A 14,563-nucleotide genomic window follows, 5' to 3' on the forward strand; every position below is an offset into this window, starting at 1 on the left:
GGACAAGAAGCAACGAACGGAAACCAATCAAGGAGAGAAGCAACTTAGAACGAAGGAGAAATTTCCTGACAGTGAGAAAAATTAATCAGTGGAACAACTTGCCTCCAGAAGTTGGAAATGCTCCAGCACTGGAAGTTTTTAAGAAGAGATTGGACAACCATTTGTCTGAAGTGGTGTAGGGTTTCCTGCCTAAGCAGGGGGTTGGACTAGAAGACCTCCAAGGTTCCTTCCAACTCTATTCTGTTCTGTTCTGTTCTGTTCTGTTTCATATTCTATTCTATTCTGTTCTGTTCTATTCTGTTCTGTTTCATATTCTATTCTATTCTATTCTGTTTCATATTCTATTCTATTTGATTTTTGATTATTTGATTAATAAATTCTATTCTATTCTATTCTATTCTATTCTATTCTATTCTATTCTATTCTATTCCATTCCATTCCATTCCATTCCACTCCACTCCACTCCACTCCACTCCACTCCCCCCACTCCACTCCACTTCATTCTATTCTATTCTATTCTGTTTCATATTCTATTCTATTTGATTTTTGATTATTTGATTTGATTAATAAATTCTATTCTATTCTATTCTATTCTATTCTATTCTATTCTATTCTATTCCATTCCATTCCATTCCATTCCATTCCACTCCACTCCACTCCACTCCACTCCCCCCACTCCACTCCACTTCATTCTATTCTATTCTATTCTATTCTGTTCTGTTCTGTTCTGTTCTGTTCTGTTCTGTTCTGTTCTGTTCTGTTCTGTTCTGTTCTGTTGTTCTGTTTCATATTCTATTCTATTCTATTCTATTCTATTCTATTCTATTCTATTCCATTCCATTCCATTCCATTCCACTCCACTCCACTCCACTCCACTCCACTCCACTCCACTCCATTTCATATTCTATTCTATTCTATTCTATTCTATTCTATTCTATTCTATTCTATTCTATTCTATTCTATTTCATATTCTATTCTATTCTATTCCATTCCATTCCAGGTGCGGCCTTACCAAGGCGTTATAAAGCGGCACTAACACTTCACGTGATTTTGATTCTATGCCTCCCTCGATACAACCAAGGATTGTCTTAACTTTAACACTAAAATACACCGTAATAATAATAATACTGTAGCCTACCTGGAGTTCTCGATTGTGATTCTCACACAACAATTGGAGGAACCTCAAGATGGGTTGCATGATCACAATGGCGGGACTCATGATGGTTTCTTCGGACGATTTTTCGTCTGCGCATCCTGCCTCTGACCCTGGACCCATGAGGTCCGTTTCCGGATCCATCTCTCTGCGGTACACGCAGTAAGCTTTGGAGGTTGCGGTGGAGGCTTCCGCCAGTTGTCCTTTCATGCCTTCCTTCAGGTGGAGGTTGGAGTCTCTAACTGTAGACAAGCGAAAAGAAACATGATTGCAATCCGATCTGCACCGTGAGGAGCACGATGGGGTTTTCTCTGTCCATCCTTTGAGTCTGTCTTGATTCCTGGTGATTTAGTTTAGACTAAGGCTGGATTAAATTAACAGAGTTGGAAGGGACCTTGTAGGTCATCTAGTCAAACCCCCCACCCAAGCAGGAAACCCTACACCGTTTCTGACAAATGGCAATCCAAGCTTTTCTTGAAAGTCTCAAGTGATGAAGCTCCCACAACTTCCGAAGACAACTTCTGTTCCATCGGCTGATTGTTCTCACTGTCAGAAAATTTCTCCTTATTTCCAGGTTGAATCTCTCCTTGTTCACCATCCATTATTCCTTGTCTGGACTTCAGGTGCTTTGGAAAATAGCTTGACCCCCTCCTCTCTGTGGCAGCCCCTCAAATATTGGAAGACTGCTATCATGTCTCCCCTGGTCCTTCTCTTCACTAGACTAGCCAGGCCCAGTTCTTGCAACCGTTCATTGTATGTTTTAGCCACCAGTCCCTTAATAGAATAGAATAAAAGAGTTGAGAGGGACCTTGGAGGTCTTCTAGTCCAACCCCCTGCTTAGGCACGAGATCCTATAACCCTACAATCCTCTTGGTTGCTCTTCTCTGAGCTCTTTCTAGAGTCTCAACATCTTTTTTATAGTGTGTGGTGACCAAAACTGGATGTAGTGGTCTTACTAAGGCTTTACAGAGTGGTATGAGTACCTCACGTGATCTTGATCGTATCCCTCTGTTAATGCAATTTAGGATTGCGTTGGCTTTTTTGGCTGCCGCCGCACACGGCTGGCTCATATCTGGGGTTGCATGCCAGCAACTGGACCACACAAGAGCCTTGATAGTACAGGTGGTCTAAGCACCCTGTTATTAAGACCAGCTGCCTGCAATTACTGCTGGTTCGAATCTCTCCAAGGCTCAAGGTTGACTCAGCCTTCCATCCTTTCTAAGGTAGGTGAAATGAGGACCCAGTTTGTGGGGGCAATAAGCTGACTTTGTATAAAATATACAAAAGTATGAAGGCTATTGCTTAACGCACTGTAAGCCGCCCTCAGTCTCCAGAGAAGGGCGGCATATAAATCAAATTAAAAAAAAACACAAACTAATTAATTAATTAACTAGAAGCTTGAAGAGAGCTTAGTTCATAACACTAAATGCCAGCCATATAGAGGGCATTCCTGGCATGCTTCCCACCCATTTTTGCATAAACACATTGTACTGTACGTTCACATGTGCTAAATCCTAGGATAAAAATAGCCGGCCCGTGTTACCATTTTATCCCTCTCGTATGTGTCCTGAGGGGCCAAATCCGTCAGGTCATGTTTGACTACAGGTGACCCTGAGGACACAGATAAACCTCCAAGTGCTTCAACGACCCTCTAAAAGGATGCAAATGACCAGTTCTGTCTGCAAGAAATATAAATCCTTCATTTCTCCACCATCCAGCCAGAGCTGAAGAAGCTTCTTGGATGAGAAGTGAAACATCTTCAAAAGAAAAAACCAGAAAGTCCAGTTGCCTCCTGAAAAAGCACCTTTGGGACCTATGAACGTGAGCTTCATATACTGTAGGAGAAGGACAGGCAGAGACTGAGGGTGGAGTCAAGAGAGCAATCAGCCTAGAGTCCTTACGTTTCCACAAACAGTCTAAGTTTAACCCCTCTTGAATTCCATTGACTCTTAAGGTAAAAGTAAAGGTTCACCTTGTACATATGTGCTAGTCGTTCCTGACTCTAGGGGGCGGTGCTCATCTCCGTTTCAAAGCCAAAGAGCCAGCACTGTCCGATGACGTCTCCGTGGTCATGTGGCCGGCATGACTCAATGCCAAAGGCGCACGGAACACTGTTCCCTTCCCACCAAAGGTGGTCCCTGTTTTTCTACTTGCATTTTTGACGTGCTTTCAAACTGCTAGGTTGGCAGAAGCTGGGACAAGGAACAGGAGCTCACCCTGTTACGCGGCACTAGGGATTCGAACCGCTGAACTGCTGACCTTTCAATCGACAAGCTCAGCATCTTAGCCACTGAGCCACCGCGTCCCATCATTGACTTCTATCTAGCCACAATTCAGTGCTGACCATTAGCTGACTAGATTCCTGTGTATAAGCCTCGGCATTAAATCATCTTAACTGGAACTTTACATTTGGTGCCGATTCTTCGCGTCTCACAAATACTTGCTTTACGCGGACTGAAAACAATTGTTGGTGGCGCAATCTCTGGGCCCATCAATCCTGGGAGAAGTAAGTGCTGCTTGAGGTTATGACAGATAAATGCGACTTTCATGCTTCAATAAACCTTTTGAGATCAAATCAAATTCACTGCTCAACCCCGGTGGCTGACCGCGGCCGTATTACATTCATCATGGCTCCAACAACTTGAGCTGTTAAAAAAATTGGCTTCCCGCGGAGAGCGCTTATTCCAGGAAAGTTCCGTAACAATTCTTATTTATTATTTACTACCTGGACACCCGTGCTTCGCTACAAAACTATGTGATCGGGTGTGATAAATTGACACTTAAAGCCTGAAACTTAATGTAGAAGGTGTAACTCCGTAGCATCAGAGCGTGTTAATATAAGGCAACTGTCAGTTGGAACAGAGGGTGAGGGGGAGTAGAATGTCCCAGCCCGCAGGCCGGATGAGTCACACACTGGCCATGCCCATGCCCGGTTTAGCGAAGGGGGTAGCATTAGAGCATGTTAATATACAGTAAGTGGCAGTTGGAACAGAGTTCTTTTCAGGTGGGAAGGGGAAGTAGAATGTCTAACTCCTTAGCATCAGAGATTGTGGGTATAATAGTTCTGTATATATTAAATACTAATGATTTGATGGTCACTTCGAAAAATCCTTTCTTAGCAAGCACCTAGAAGCCAGAAGGAACATACGTGGCAAATTTCAAGTTTGTAGGCTTTACCGTTCTGGAAATTTTGTGATGAGTGAGTGGTATTTGACTTTTATATAGATAATAATAACAACAAATTATATATTTTTTTTAATTTGATTTATATGCTGCCCTTCTCCGAATGGATGAACAAATGACCAAATGAATGAACAAATAAACAAATTAATGAACAAACAAATAAACAAATGAACAAATGAACAAATGAGTGAACGAATGAACAAATGAACAAATGAACGAATGAAGAAACAAATGAATTCTATAACAGTAGAATTGTACTTCGATGTATGTCATTTAACATAGGCAATCTTGAAGTCCTAAGAAGCACAATAGTGATTTAGGAAAACCTTTATTAATTAGGTTATTATGCTCAGGTAGTATATACATCAATGTGGGCAAATGCAGCCTAAGACAAAAAATATTCCCCGTTTTTTTTTCCCCGGTTACCTCTCTTTTTTGGAGCTGAAACTGTCACATCTGTTTCCTCGTCCTTCTTTTTGCTGCTCAGATCAATCGTGTTCACCGACACCGTGGACCGAATTTCCAACTGGGCCATTTTCATCCGATCGTACAAAACTTTGAAAAACTTTTCGGATTTTTTCCGCTCGTTTAATTGTTGATAAAAGGAATACTAAAGAGAAAAAAAAAATACATCAGATAACAAAGTAGGAAGCTATCTCTAAAGGGGTCACTAAAGACAATGGATTTTAAAATTAAATTAAATTAAATTAAATTAAATTAAATTAAATTAAATTAAATTAAATTAAATTAAATTAAATTAAATTAAATTAAATTAAATTAAATTAAATTAAATAATTAAATTAAATTAAATTAAATTAAATTAAATTAAATTAAATTAAATTAAATTAAATTGCTAATTCATAATTTGTACTCATACATAACCCGCGTTTGATCAGATAACCTGTCCTTTATTTTTCATAACTCCCCCCGTTTTCTTCCCAGTTTAAATCCTAATCAGTCAAGTATCAATTTTTGTGAAGTAGTTCAGATGAGGAAGCACCCCTAAAAGCGCTAACTTAATTGTGAGGTCAGATTAACGGAATGAACAGGCAGTCCTCGATTTACGACCACAATCGAGCCCAAAATTTAGGTTGCTAAGCGAGGCAGTTGTTGAGTGAGTTTCGCTTCATGTTACGACCTTTCTTGGCACAGTTGTTAAGTGAGCCACTCTAGAACCGGTAGTAAAACCGGTGGGAGGCTCCGCCCACTGACCAGAACCCACCCCTGGTGACACCCCCTGGGAATGCTGCAACCGTCATAAGTACATGCCAGTTGCCAAGCGTTTAAATTTTGATCACTTGACCATAAGGATGGCTGCAACGGTCGTAAGTGGGGAAAAATGGTCATAAATCACTTTTTTCAGTTCAGGCGTCGTAACTTAGAATGGTCACAAAATGAATCGTTGTAAATCAAGAACTCCCTGTACCTGGGAACTTTTCTCTATTGAAAACCGTATTCCACAAATAACACACCCCATATTTACAGCAGCCGGCCAGTTCCCTGTGGCTTATATAAAAAATATCATTACGATACCTGCTATATTTTTAGCTATTTTCCTATTCATTCTCAACCCCGGTCCTGTTTCCTTCCTTGCCTTAGGAAATTTAAGGGTTAGAATTGGCTGGAAGGTTTTAAGGTACCAAAATGCACCTGGATTTGGGTGTTTCCTCCTTCGAGCAACGCAATGCCGAGCAAGATGGCTTCCGAGAATATCCGGTCATTCTTGGTACTAACGATGACATCGGTGACCAGTTCCGAAGCTCCTTCTTTATCCAAGAGACACTGAATGTCATGCATGGATGCCGCGGACTTGTCCACATCTTGTCCGGAGAAGGTCGCTGAAATTAAGGGGTTTAATTGACAAGTTAATTGGGATATTAAGATCTTTTTGAGAAAAAAAGGAAGACTTATTCTTAAATTTGCAGTTAAGGGTTATCTCATTTTCTCTCCTCTTATCTCTTATCTTGTAATGTCTTATCCCTCCCATCCCATCTCCATCTCCATCTCCATCTCCATCTCCACCTCCATCTCCATCTCCTGGTGATTGGCCCAAACTCACCCAGCTCAATTTCATGCCTAAGGTGGGACTAGAACTCACCGTCTCCTGGTGATTGGCCCAAAGTCACCCAGCTGGCTTTCATGCCTAAGGCAGGACTAGAACTCACCGTCTCCTGGTGATTGGCCCAAAGTCACCCAGCTGGCTTTCATGCCTAAGGCGGAACTAGAACTCACCGTCTCCTGGTGATTGGCCCAAAGTCACCCAGCTGGCTTTCATGCCTAAGGCAGGACTAGAACTCACCGTCTCCTGGTGATTGGCCCAAAGTTACCCAGCTGGCTTTCATGGCTAAGGCGGGACTAGAACTCCCAGTCCCCTGCTTTCTAGCCTGATGCCTTAACCACTAGACCAAACTACAGTAACTCCCTATTCCCATGAATATATTCCCATGAACTACACTAGGGAAAAACCCCAACGAGCTGTTTTTCAGCCAGATGTTTTAAACCCTGGTTACCTCCACTCTGCAGGGGTTTGCCGTAGCTGCCAGACAGATGACTGTTGATGCTCCCTCCGTAGTCTCCTTTGAAATAGCGGTTGAGGAGTATTTTCCGCAGGTTGCTCCCCTTTAGTAAGATCAAAACAGAGAGTAAGAATTAAAGAGGGTGGTAAATGTATTCCTAGGTATTTTATTTTCAAGTCTGCAATGCATCGCAAAACACAACTCATTGATTGTAATTCTAAAAGAAACTACATTCTGTTCTGTTCTATTCTATTCTATTCTATTCTATTCTATTCTATTCTATTCTATTCTATTCTATTCTATTCTATTCTTCCACTTTATTCTACTCTACTCTACTCTAACTCTACTCTACCTTTACCTCTACTCTACCTCTACTCTATTCTACCTCTACTCTTACTCTTACTCTTTCTCTACCTCTACCTCTACTCTACTGTATACTATTCTATTCTTTCTTCCACTTTATTCTATTCTACTCTACTCTAACTCTACTCTAACCTCTACTCTACCTCTACTCTATTCTACCTCTACTCTTACTCTTACTCTTTCTCTACCTCTACCTCTACTGTACTGTATACTATTCTATTCTTTCTTCCACTTTATTCTATTCTACTCTACTCTAACTCTACTCTACCTTTACCTCTACTCTACTTCTACTCTATTCTACCTCTACTCTTACTCTTACTCTTTCTCTACCTCTACCTCTACTCTACTCTACTCTACTCTACTCTACTATTCTATTCGATTCTTCCACTTTATTCTACTCTACTCTAACTCTACTCTACCTTTACCTCTACTTTACCTCTACTCTATTCTACCTCTACTCTTACTCTTACTCTTACTCTACCTCTACCTCTACCTCTACTCTACTGTATACTATTTTATTCTTTCTCCCACTTTATTCTATTCTACTCTACTCTAACTCTACTCTACCTTTACCTCTACTCTACTTCTACTCTATTCTACCTCTACTCTTACTCTTACTCTTTCTCTACCTCTACTCTACCTCTACCTCTACCCTATTCTACTCTAATCTACTCTACTCTACTCTATTCTATTATTCTATTCTTTCTAGATTTATGTGTCCTTGCCCCATAGGTATAGCATAATCCCGAAAAGTTTGCGTAGGATCTAAAGGAGCTGCAAACAGGGTTGCAGCACAGTCCTAATAACGCACAATGACAAATGTGTTCAGGCACACTTAAAATAAATTTTTTAAAGGCGTCTTGCTTCTTCAGAAAATGGCAATTACAACTGAAGAGAATTCCACCTGTAAACCCCAAATGGCATTTCATTGGAGTAAAAACACAGGTTACATTGAATAAAAACTTTACAGCTTGCCCTTCCAAATATGACGCAGGGCACAATTGTGTTGGCCAGGTGTCAACATCCATATAACTATGGCAAGAGCCTTGGTGGCGCAGCAGACTAAAGTGCTTTAAAGTAACACCAGCTGCCTGCAATTACTGCAAGTTCGAATCTCACCAGGCTCAAGGTTGACTCAGCCTTCCATCCTTCTGAGGTAGGTAAAATGAGGACCCGGATTGTGGGGGCAATAAATTTGACTTTGTATAAAAAAGAACACCGCTTGGGGGTGGGGCGAAAGCTGCAGCGGTTGTTAGTGTGGAAAAACGGTCCTTAAGTTGCTTTTTTTCAGTGCCGTTGTAACTTTGAAGGGTCACTAAATGGAACTGCTGTACGTCGAGGGCTAGCTGTACTTTTACATCCCCGTTTTAAGTGCAAAAAATGGTCGGTGTACAAGGCGGTTTGTTAAACGAGGACTCTGTGTATTCCACCTAACATTTCAAGGTTAAAATGAGCCAAACCGAGAACCAGAAACGGATCCATCGTGGCTAAACTTCTGATCGAATGTTGACAGTTCCCTTCTAGGAATTCAAGAGTGCCTTGAATTGAAACTCTATGGCAGAGGTCTTCAAACTTGGCAGCTTTAAGACTTGTGGACTTCAATTCCCAGAATTCTCCAGCCAGCATGTTTTATACCTGTTTTATATCTATATGTTTTGGGAAGGAAGAAGAAGAGGAAAGAGGGAAAGGAGGGAGGGAGGGAGGGAGGGAGGGATGAAGGAAGGAAGGAAGGAAGGAAGGAAAGGAAAGGAAAGGAAAGGAAAGGAAAGGAAAGGAAAGGAAAGGAAAGGAAAGGAAAGGAAAGGAAGAAGGAAGGAAGGAAGGAAAGAAAGAAAGAAAGAAAGAAAGAAAGAAAGAAAGAGAAAGAAAGAAAGAAAGAAAGAAAGAAAGAAAGAAAGAAGACAGGAGAGGGAGGGAGGGAGGGAGGGATGAAGGAAGAAAGGAAGGAAGGAATGAAAGGAAAGGAAAGGAGGCAGGGAAGGAAGGAAGGAAGAAGGAAAGAAAGAAAAGAAAGAAAGGAGACAGGGAAGGGAGGGAGGCAGGGAGGGAGGGATGAAGGAAGAAAAGAAGGAAGGAAGGAAGAAAGGAAAGGAGGCAGGGTAGGAAGGAAGGAAGGAAGGAAGGAAGGAAGGAAAGGAAGGAAGGAAGAAAGGAAGGAAGGAAGGAATGAAAGGAAAGGAAAGGAAAGGAGGCAGGGAAGGAAGGAAGGAAGGAGGAAGGAAGGAAGGAAGGAAGGAAAGAAAGAAAGAAAGAAAGAAAGAAAGAAAGAAAGGAAACAGGGAAGGGAGGGAGGGATGAAGGAAGAAAGGAAGGAAGGAATGAAAGGAAAGGAAAGGAAAGGAGGCAGGGAAGGAAGGAAGGAAGAAGGAAGGAAGGAAAGAAAGAAAGAAAGGAAAGAAAGAAAGAAAGGAGACAGGGAAGGGAGGGAGGGAGGGAGGGAGGGAGGGATGAAGGAAGAAAGGAAGGAAGGAAGGAAAGGAAAGGAGGCAGGGAAAGAAGAGGAAGGAAAGACGGAAGGAAGGAAGGAAGGAAGGAAGGAAGGAAGGAAGGAAGGAAGGAAGGAAGGTAAAACATGCTGGCTGGAGAATTCTGGGAGTTAAAGTCCACAGGTCTTAAAGTTGCCAAGTTTGAAGACCTCTGCAGTCTCCGGACATCCTCACAACCTACTTAATAGTCAGGGTGATACATTAACAAGGCTGCTATTCGCATTCGGGAGCATGAGGTTCTTCCCATCCGGCGTTCCTCCTAAAACCGGATTTTATAGCTTTTAAAAGTATACTAATCTGGAACGTAAACAGCTCTCAGCTGACTCCCAATCCTTATGCGATGGCAATTCAGCATATAGTAGGCTCTGAAGCAGCAGCACAATGGCCTTATTGTAAACCGTTAGTAAGACTCCTTTGTCGAACAATAGCGACGCGGAGATAAGAACAAAGCTCCGAGAGAACAACAGGAATTTGTAAATGTTAAACAAAGCTCTGGCTGGTTTTGTTGTGGGCCTTTCTTCTGGAGGAGCACAACTAACGGCGGGATTGTTTCTAGTCGGTGAATTAAAATTCAGGAAAGAGCTGCCGGTTGCAAGAAAGCTGCACGAGTTGTCTGAATTGATCCAAAAATACATGTGATGCACGTGTGCATGGGAAAAAAAACATGCACCCACCCACAAACCCCACCTGTATTCCCAGGTGTTGGTCTCAAGGTCTGCCCCATATTCCTTGCCGCTCCTAGGACAGCAACGCACCAGCCCTCTGAGCGTGCCTTGAAGGACAAGGGCCTCCCTCAAGTCAAGGGAAGCAGGTGGGTGGCCGGAGAGAAGGCTGCGTGAAGGCTATGTGCCTTGCAGGACGCCCCAGGCAGAAGAGAATTAGTTCAGCCTTGGTGTGGAGGGAGGGAGGGAGGGAGGGAGGGAGGGAGGAATGATAGAAAGAAAAAAAAACAAAGAGAAAGAAAGGGAAGGGAAGGGAAAGACAGGACAGGACAGGACAGGACAGGAAAGGAAATAGTGAAGGAAGGAGGGAGGGAAGAAGGACAGAAAGAAAAAACAGAGAAAGAAAGGAAAGGAAGGAAGGAAAGAAAGAGGGAGAGAGGGAGGAAGGAAGGAAGGAAGGATAGAAAGAAAAAACAAAAAGAAAGAAAGGGAAGGGAAGGGAAGGACAGGACAGGACAGGACAGGAATGGAAAGGAAAGGAAAGGAAAGGAAAGGAAAGGAAAGGAAAGGAAAGGAAAGGAAAGGAAAGGAAAGGAAAGGAAAGGAAAGGAAAGGAAAGGAAGGAGGGAGGGAAGAAGGACAGAAAGAAAAAGCAGAGAAAGAAAGGAAAGGAAGGAAGGAAAGAAAGAGGGAGGGAGGAAGGGAGGGGGAGAGAGAGAAGTAGAACATTCAACAAGAAAGAAGGAAGGAAGGAAAGAAAGAAAGAAAGAGGAAGGGATAGAAGAAACTAGGGAGGGAGGGAAGGAAGAAAAAAGAAAGAGAGAAAGAGAAAGAAGGAGAGAAGGAAGGAAAGAAAAATAAAGAAAGAAAAAAGGAAGAAAGGGAGCAAGAGAGTAGAACACTCATCAAGAAAGAAAGAAGGAGGGAGGAAGGGAGGGAGGGAGGGAGGGAGGGAAGGAAGGAAGAAAAGAAAAAGAAAGAGAAGGAAGGAAAGAAAGAAAAAGAAAGAAAGGGAGAGAGAGAGAGAAAGAAAGAAGGAAGGAAGGAAGGAAAGAAAAAGAAAGAAAGGGAGAGGGAAAGAAAGAAGGAAGGAAGGAAGGAAAAAAGAAAAAGAGAAAGGGAGAGAGAAAGAAAGAAACAAGGAAGGAAGGAAAGAAAGAAAAAGAAAGAAAGGGAGAGAGAGAGAGAAAGAAAGAAAGAAGGAAGGAAGGAAGGAAAGAAAAAGAAAGAAAGGGAGAGAGAGAAAGAAAGAAAGAAGGAAGGAAGGAAGGAAAGAAAAAGAAAGAAAGGGAGAGAGAGAAAGGGAGAGAGAAAAAGAAAGAAAGAAGGAAAGAAGGAAGATAAACAAGGGGAAGCGAAGGGGCCGTTTCTGTCTTTGTGTGGCCAGTTGCATAACAGCTTTCAATTTCCACCTTCCCGGGGGGGGGGGTGGTTACAGTGATGTACGTATCAGCCATGCCAAACACCGCCCCCCCCCCACTTCTCTACCCTGCCTGGAATGACAACCGCCAATTTCCCAGCTGGTGCGTGACGACCACCACCGCTGCCACCGCTAACCGTCCCCTTGGCTCTCCGGCCCCCGCTTGGGGCAGCTTAACTCATGCAGCCTCACGGCTCATTCAGAAAAGGGCCCTCATTGAATTTCAGGTCCAGGCGCTCAGCCGGGCCACGTGACGCGGCTCCTCCGCAGAAGCCCGTGCCAGACGCTTGCCAGAGAGTTACACAACCACAAGCTGTTGCCGGCTGCAAACACTGCAGTCCCCGACACCCTCCGGCGAGCCATCGCACCCCGCCGCCTCCATCTGCACCCACACATGGACGGCCGCATGTCGTGGGGGGCACAACGCGCCACCGGAGACTCCGATCCCATCAAGGTTGCAAGGAGCAAGGATGAGCGGTCTAAAAAACTCATTCGACCACCCCAGGGGGGGAAAAAACCCCAGAAATATTTGATCAAGTTAAACACGTTGATTAAGTTAAACGCTATAAAAACCCGAACGAGCCACAGAGTCTCAAAGAATTGGAGCTCCCCTTCCATCTCAAAATTCCTCCTTTTGGGATTGATGCTTCATTGCCATTCCAGGGCAGGTAGTCCTCGACTTACCACGGTTTATTTAGTGGCCATTGGCACTGAACGGTCACTAAACGAAGGGTTGTACCGCATCCCCCGCAAAGCGGTTGAGAGATGCGATTTTTGCAAGAACCGGGAGATTCAACCCGTTCTACTTTCTTTTCAAACCAAACTTTTGCAAATACAATTAAGCTTTTAAATATAACTGGGCCTGGCTGGTCTAGTGAAGAGAAGGACCAGGGGAGACAGGAGAGCAGTCTTCCAATATTTGAGGGGCTGCCACAGAAAGGAGGGGGTCAAGGTATTTTCCAAAGCACCCAAAGGCCAGACAAGGAATAATGGATGGAAACTGAACAAGGAGAGATTCAACCTGGAAATAAGGAGACATTTCCTGACAGTGAGAGCAAACAACCGATGGTACAGAAGTTGCCTTCACAAGTTGTAGGAGCTTCATCACTGGAGGCTTTCAAGAAGAGACTGGACTGCCCTCTGTCAGAAATAGTGAAGGGTCTCCTGCTTGGGCGTGGGGGATGGACTAGATGACCTACAAGGTCCCTTCCAACTCTGTTAATCCATTAATTTAATAATCCATCTTTAATGGCAGACTGATTTTAAATAAATTTGCTTTCTGGGCCACTCGTATACTGTATATACATATATACACCCAACCAAATTTGGAAGGAAAAGAAAAAAAACAGCGTTCGTTCCCTTGCAGAATTGCAGTAGATTTTATTATAGTATACTGTATTAATTTATTTGATTCTTTTTATTAGTTTTATGGTTTTAAATGTGGTTTTATATTCTGTAAGCCGCCTTGAGTCGCCATGGGTGAATAGGCGGCAATAGAAATTCAATCAATCAATCAATCAATCAATCAATCAATCAATCAATCAAATAAATATATCCCGGTTGGCTCCAAATTTCCTTTTTTTATATACCGATGAGTGAAAAGGCTCCAGGGCTTATGTTCAACATGTCAACTTCTCAAAGCTGAAGGCCAGAATACCTGCAGATATACGGAATAGCAGATCGGGAAGATCTGAAGAAGATTTTGCCCAAGGACCGATTCAGATAAGAGCTCGCAAAGCCTGCAGCTATAAAACAGAAAGAGAAAGAATCTCTGAAGAGACCTTCCTAATTTCTTGAGCTGTATAGGAGGGGGGTTTCTTGAGCTGTATAGGAGGGGGGTGGGTGGGAGAATTGTGTTTTGAGGTTTACAAGGTTGATGTCGTCCTAACAGGGTAAACCAGGCTGAAAGCATAACAAGATGGGCATGTCTAGTTTGATGAAACGAAGGACTAGGGGAGACATGATAGCAGTGTTGCAATATCTCAGGGGCTGCCCCAAAGAAGAGGGAGTCAAGCTATTCTCCAAAGCACCTGAAGGCAAGACAAGAAGCAATGGATGGAAACTAATGAGCCTTGGTAGTACAGTGGTCTAAAGCACCCTGTTATTAACACAGCTACCTGCAATTACTGCAGGTTCGAATCTTACCAGGCTCAAGGTCGACTCAGCCTTCCATCCTTTCTAAGGTAGGTAAATTGAGGACCCAGTTTGTGGGGGCAATAAGCTGACTTTGTATAAATATACAAAAGTATGAAGGCTATTGCTTAACGCATTGTAAGCCGCCCTGAGTCTCCGGAGAAGGGTGGCATATAAATCAAATTAAAAAAAAAAAAAAATCAAGGAGAGAAGCAACCTAGAACTAAGGAGAAATTTCCTGAATGTTAGAACAATTAACCAGTGGAACAACTTGCCACCAGAAGTTGTGAATGCTCCATCACTGGAGGTTTTGAAGAAGAGATTGGACAGCCGTTTGTCTGAAATGGGATAGATAGGGTTTCTATTTTGGGCTTGAGGGGTTGGACTAGAAGACCTCCAAGGTCCCTTCCAACTCTCTAATTCTGTTAAGATGAGTCAATTCCATTTTACTGAAAGGCTAGAGGGACAGTATCTTGCAATCCTGCCTTGGGATTGTTAGGGAAGGGAGGAAGGAAATAAATGGAAATTCTTCCTTATTATCATTTTTGCCCCCCCCACGATAGCTGATACAGCTTCAGAATCACAGATCTGTGGATCTCCAGACACAAAGAAGACGGGGATCAACTTATTTTCCAAAGCACCAGAAG

The 14,563-nt window shown here is 42.9% G+C and overlaps 1 protein-coding gene across 1 annotated transcript in view; it reads right to left on the bottom strand.

Moving 5' to 3' along the window:
* ITPR2 (inositol 1,4,5-trisphosphate receptor type 2) overlaps window positions 1-14,563 on the bottom strand; it is a 169,853-nt gene that overhangs the window by 40,271 nt on the left and 115,019 nt on the right. Inside the window, 4 exon segments of the mRNA XM_070947456.1 lie at window positions 1,139-1,395; window positions 4,763-4,946; window positions 5,987-6,174; window positions 6,847-6,955. Of these exon segments, the coding sequence (XP_070803557.1) occupies window positions 1,139-1,395; window positions 4,763-4,946; window positions 5,987-6,174; window positions 6,847-6,955 (738 nt within the window).

Source organism: Pituophis catenifer, unplaced genomic scaffold (assembly GCF_029215685.1).
Source record: "Pituophis catenifer annectens isolate HBS135680 unplaced genomic scaffold, rPitCat1.0.hap2 SCAF_7, whole genome shotgun sequence".
Lineage (NCBI taxonomy): Eukaryota > Metazoa > Chordata > Lepidosauria > Squamata > Colubridae > Pituophis > Pituophis catenifer.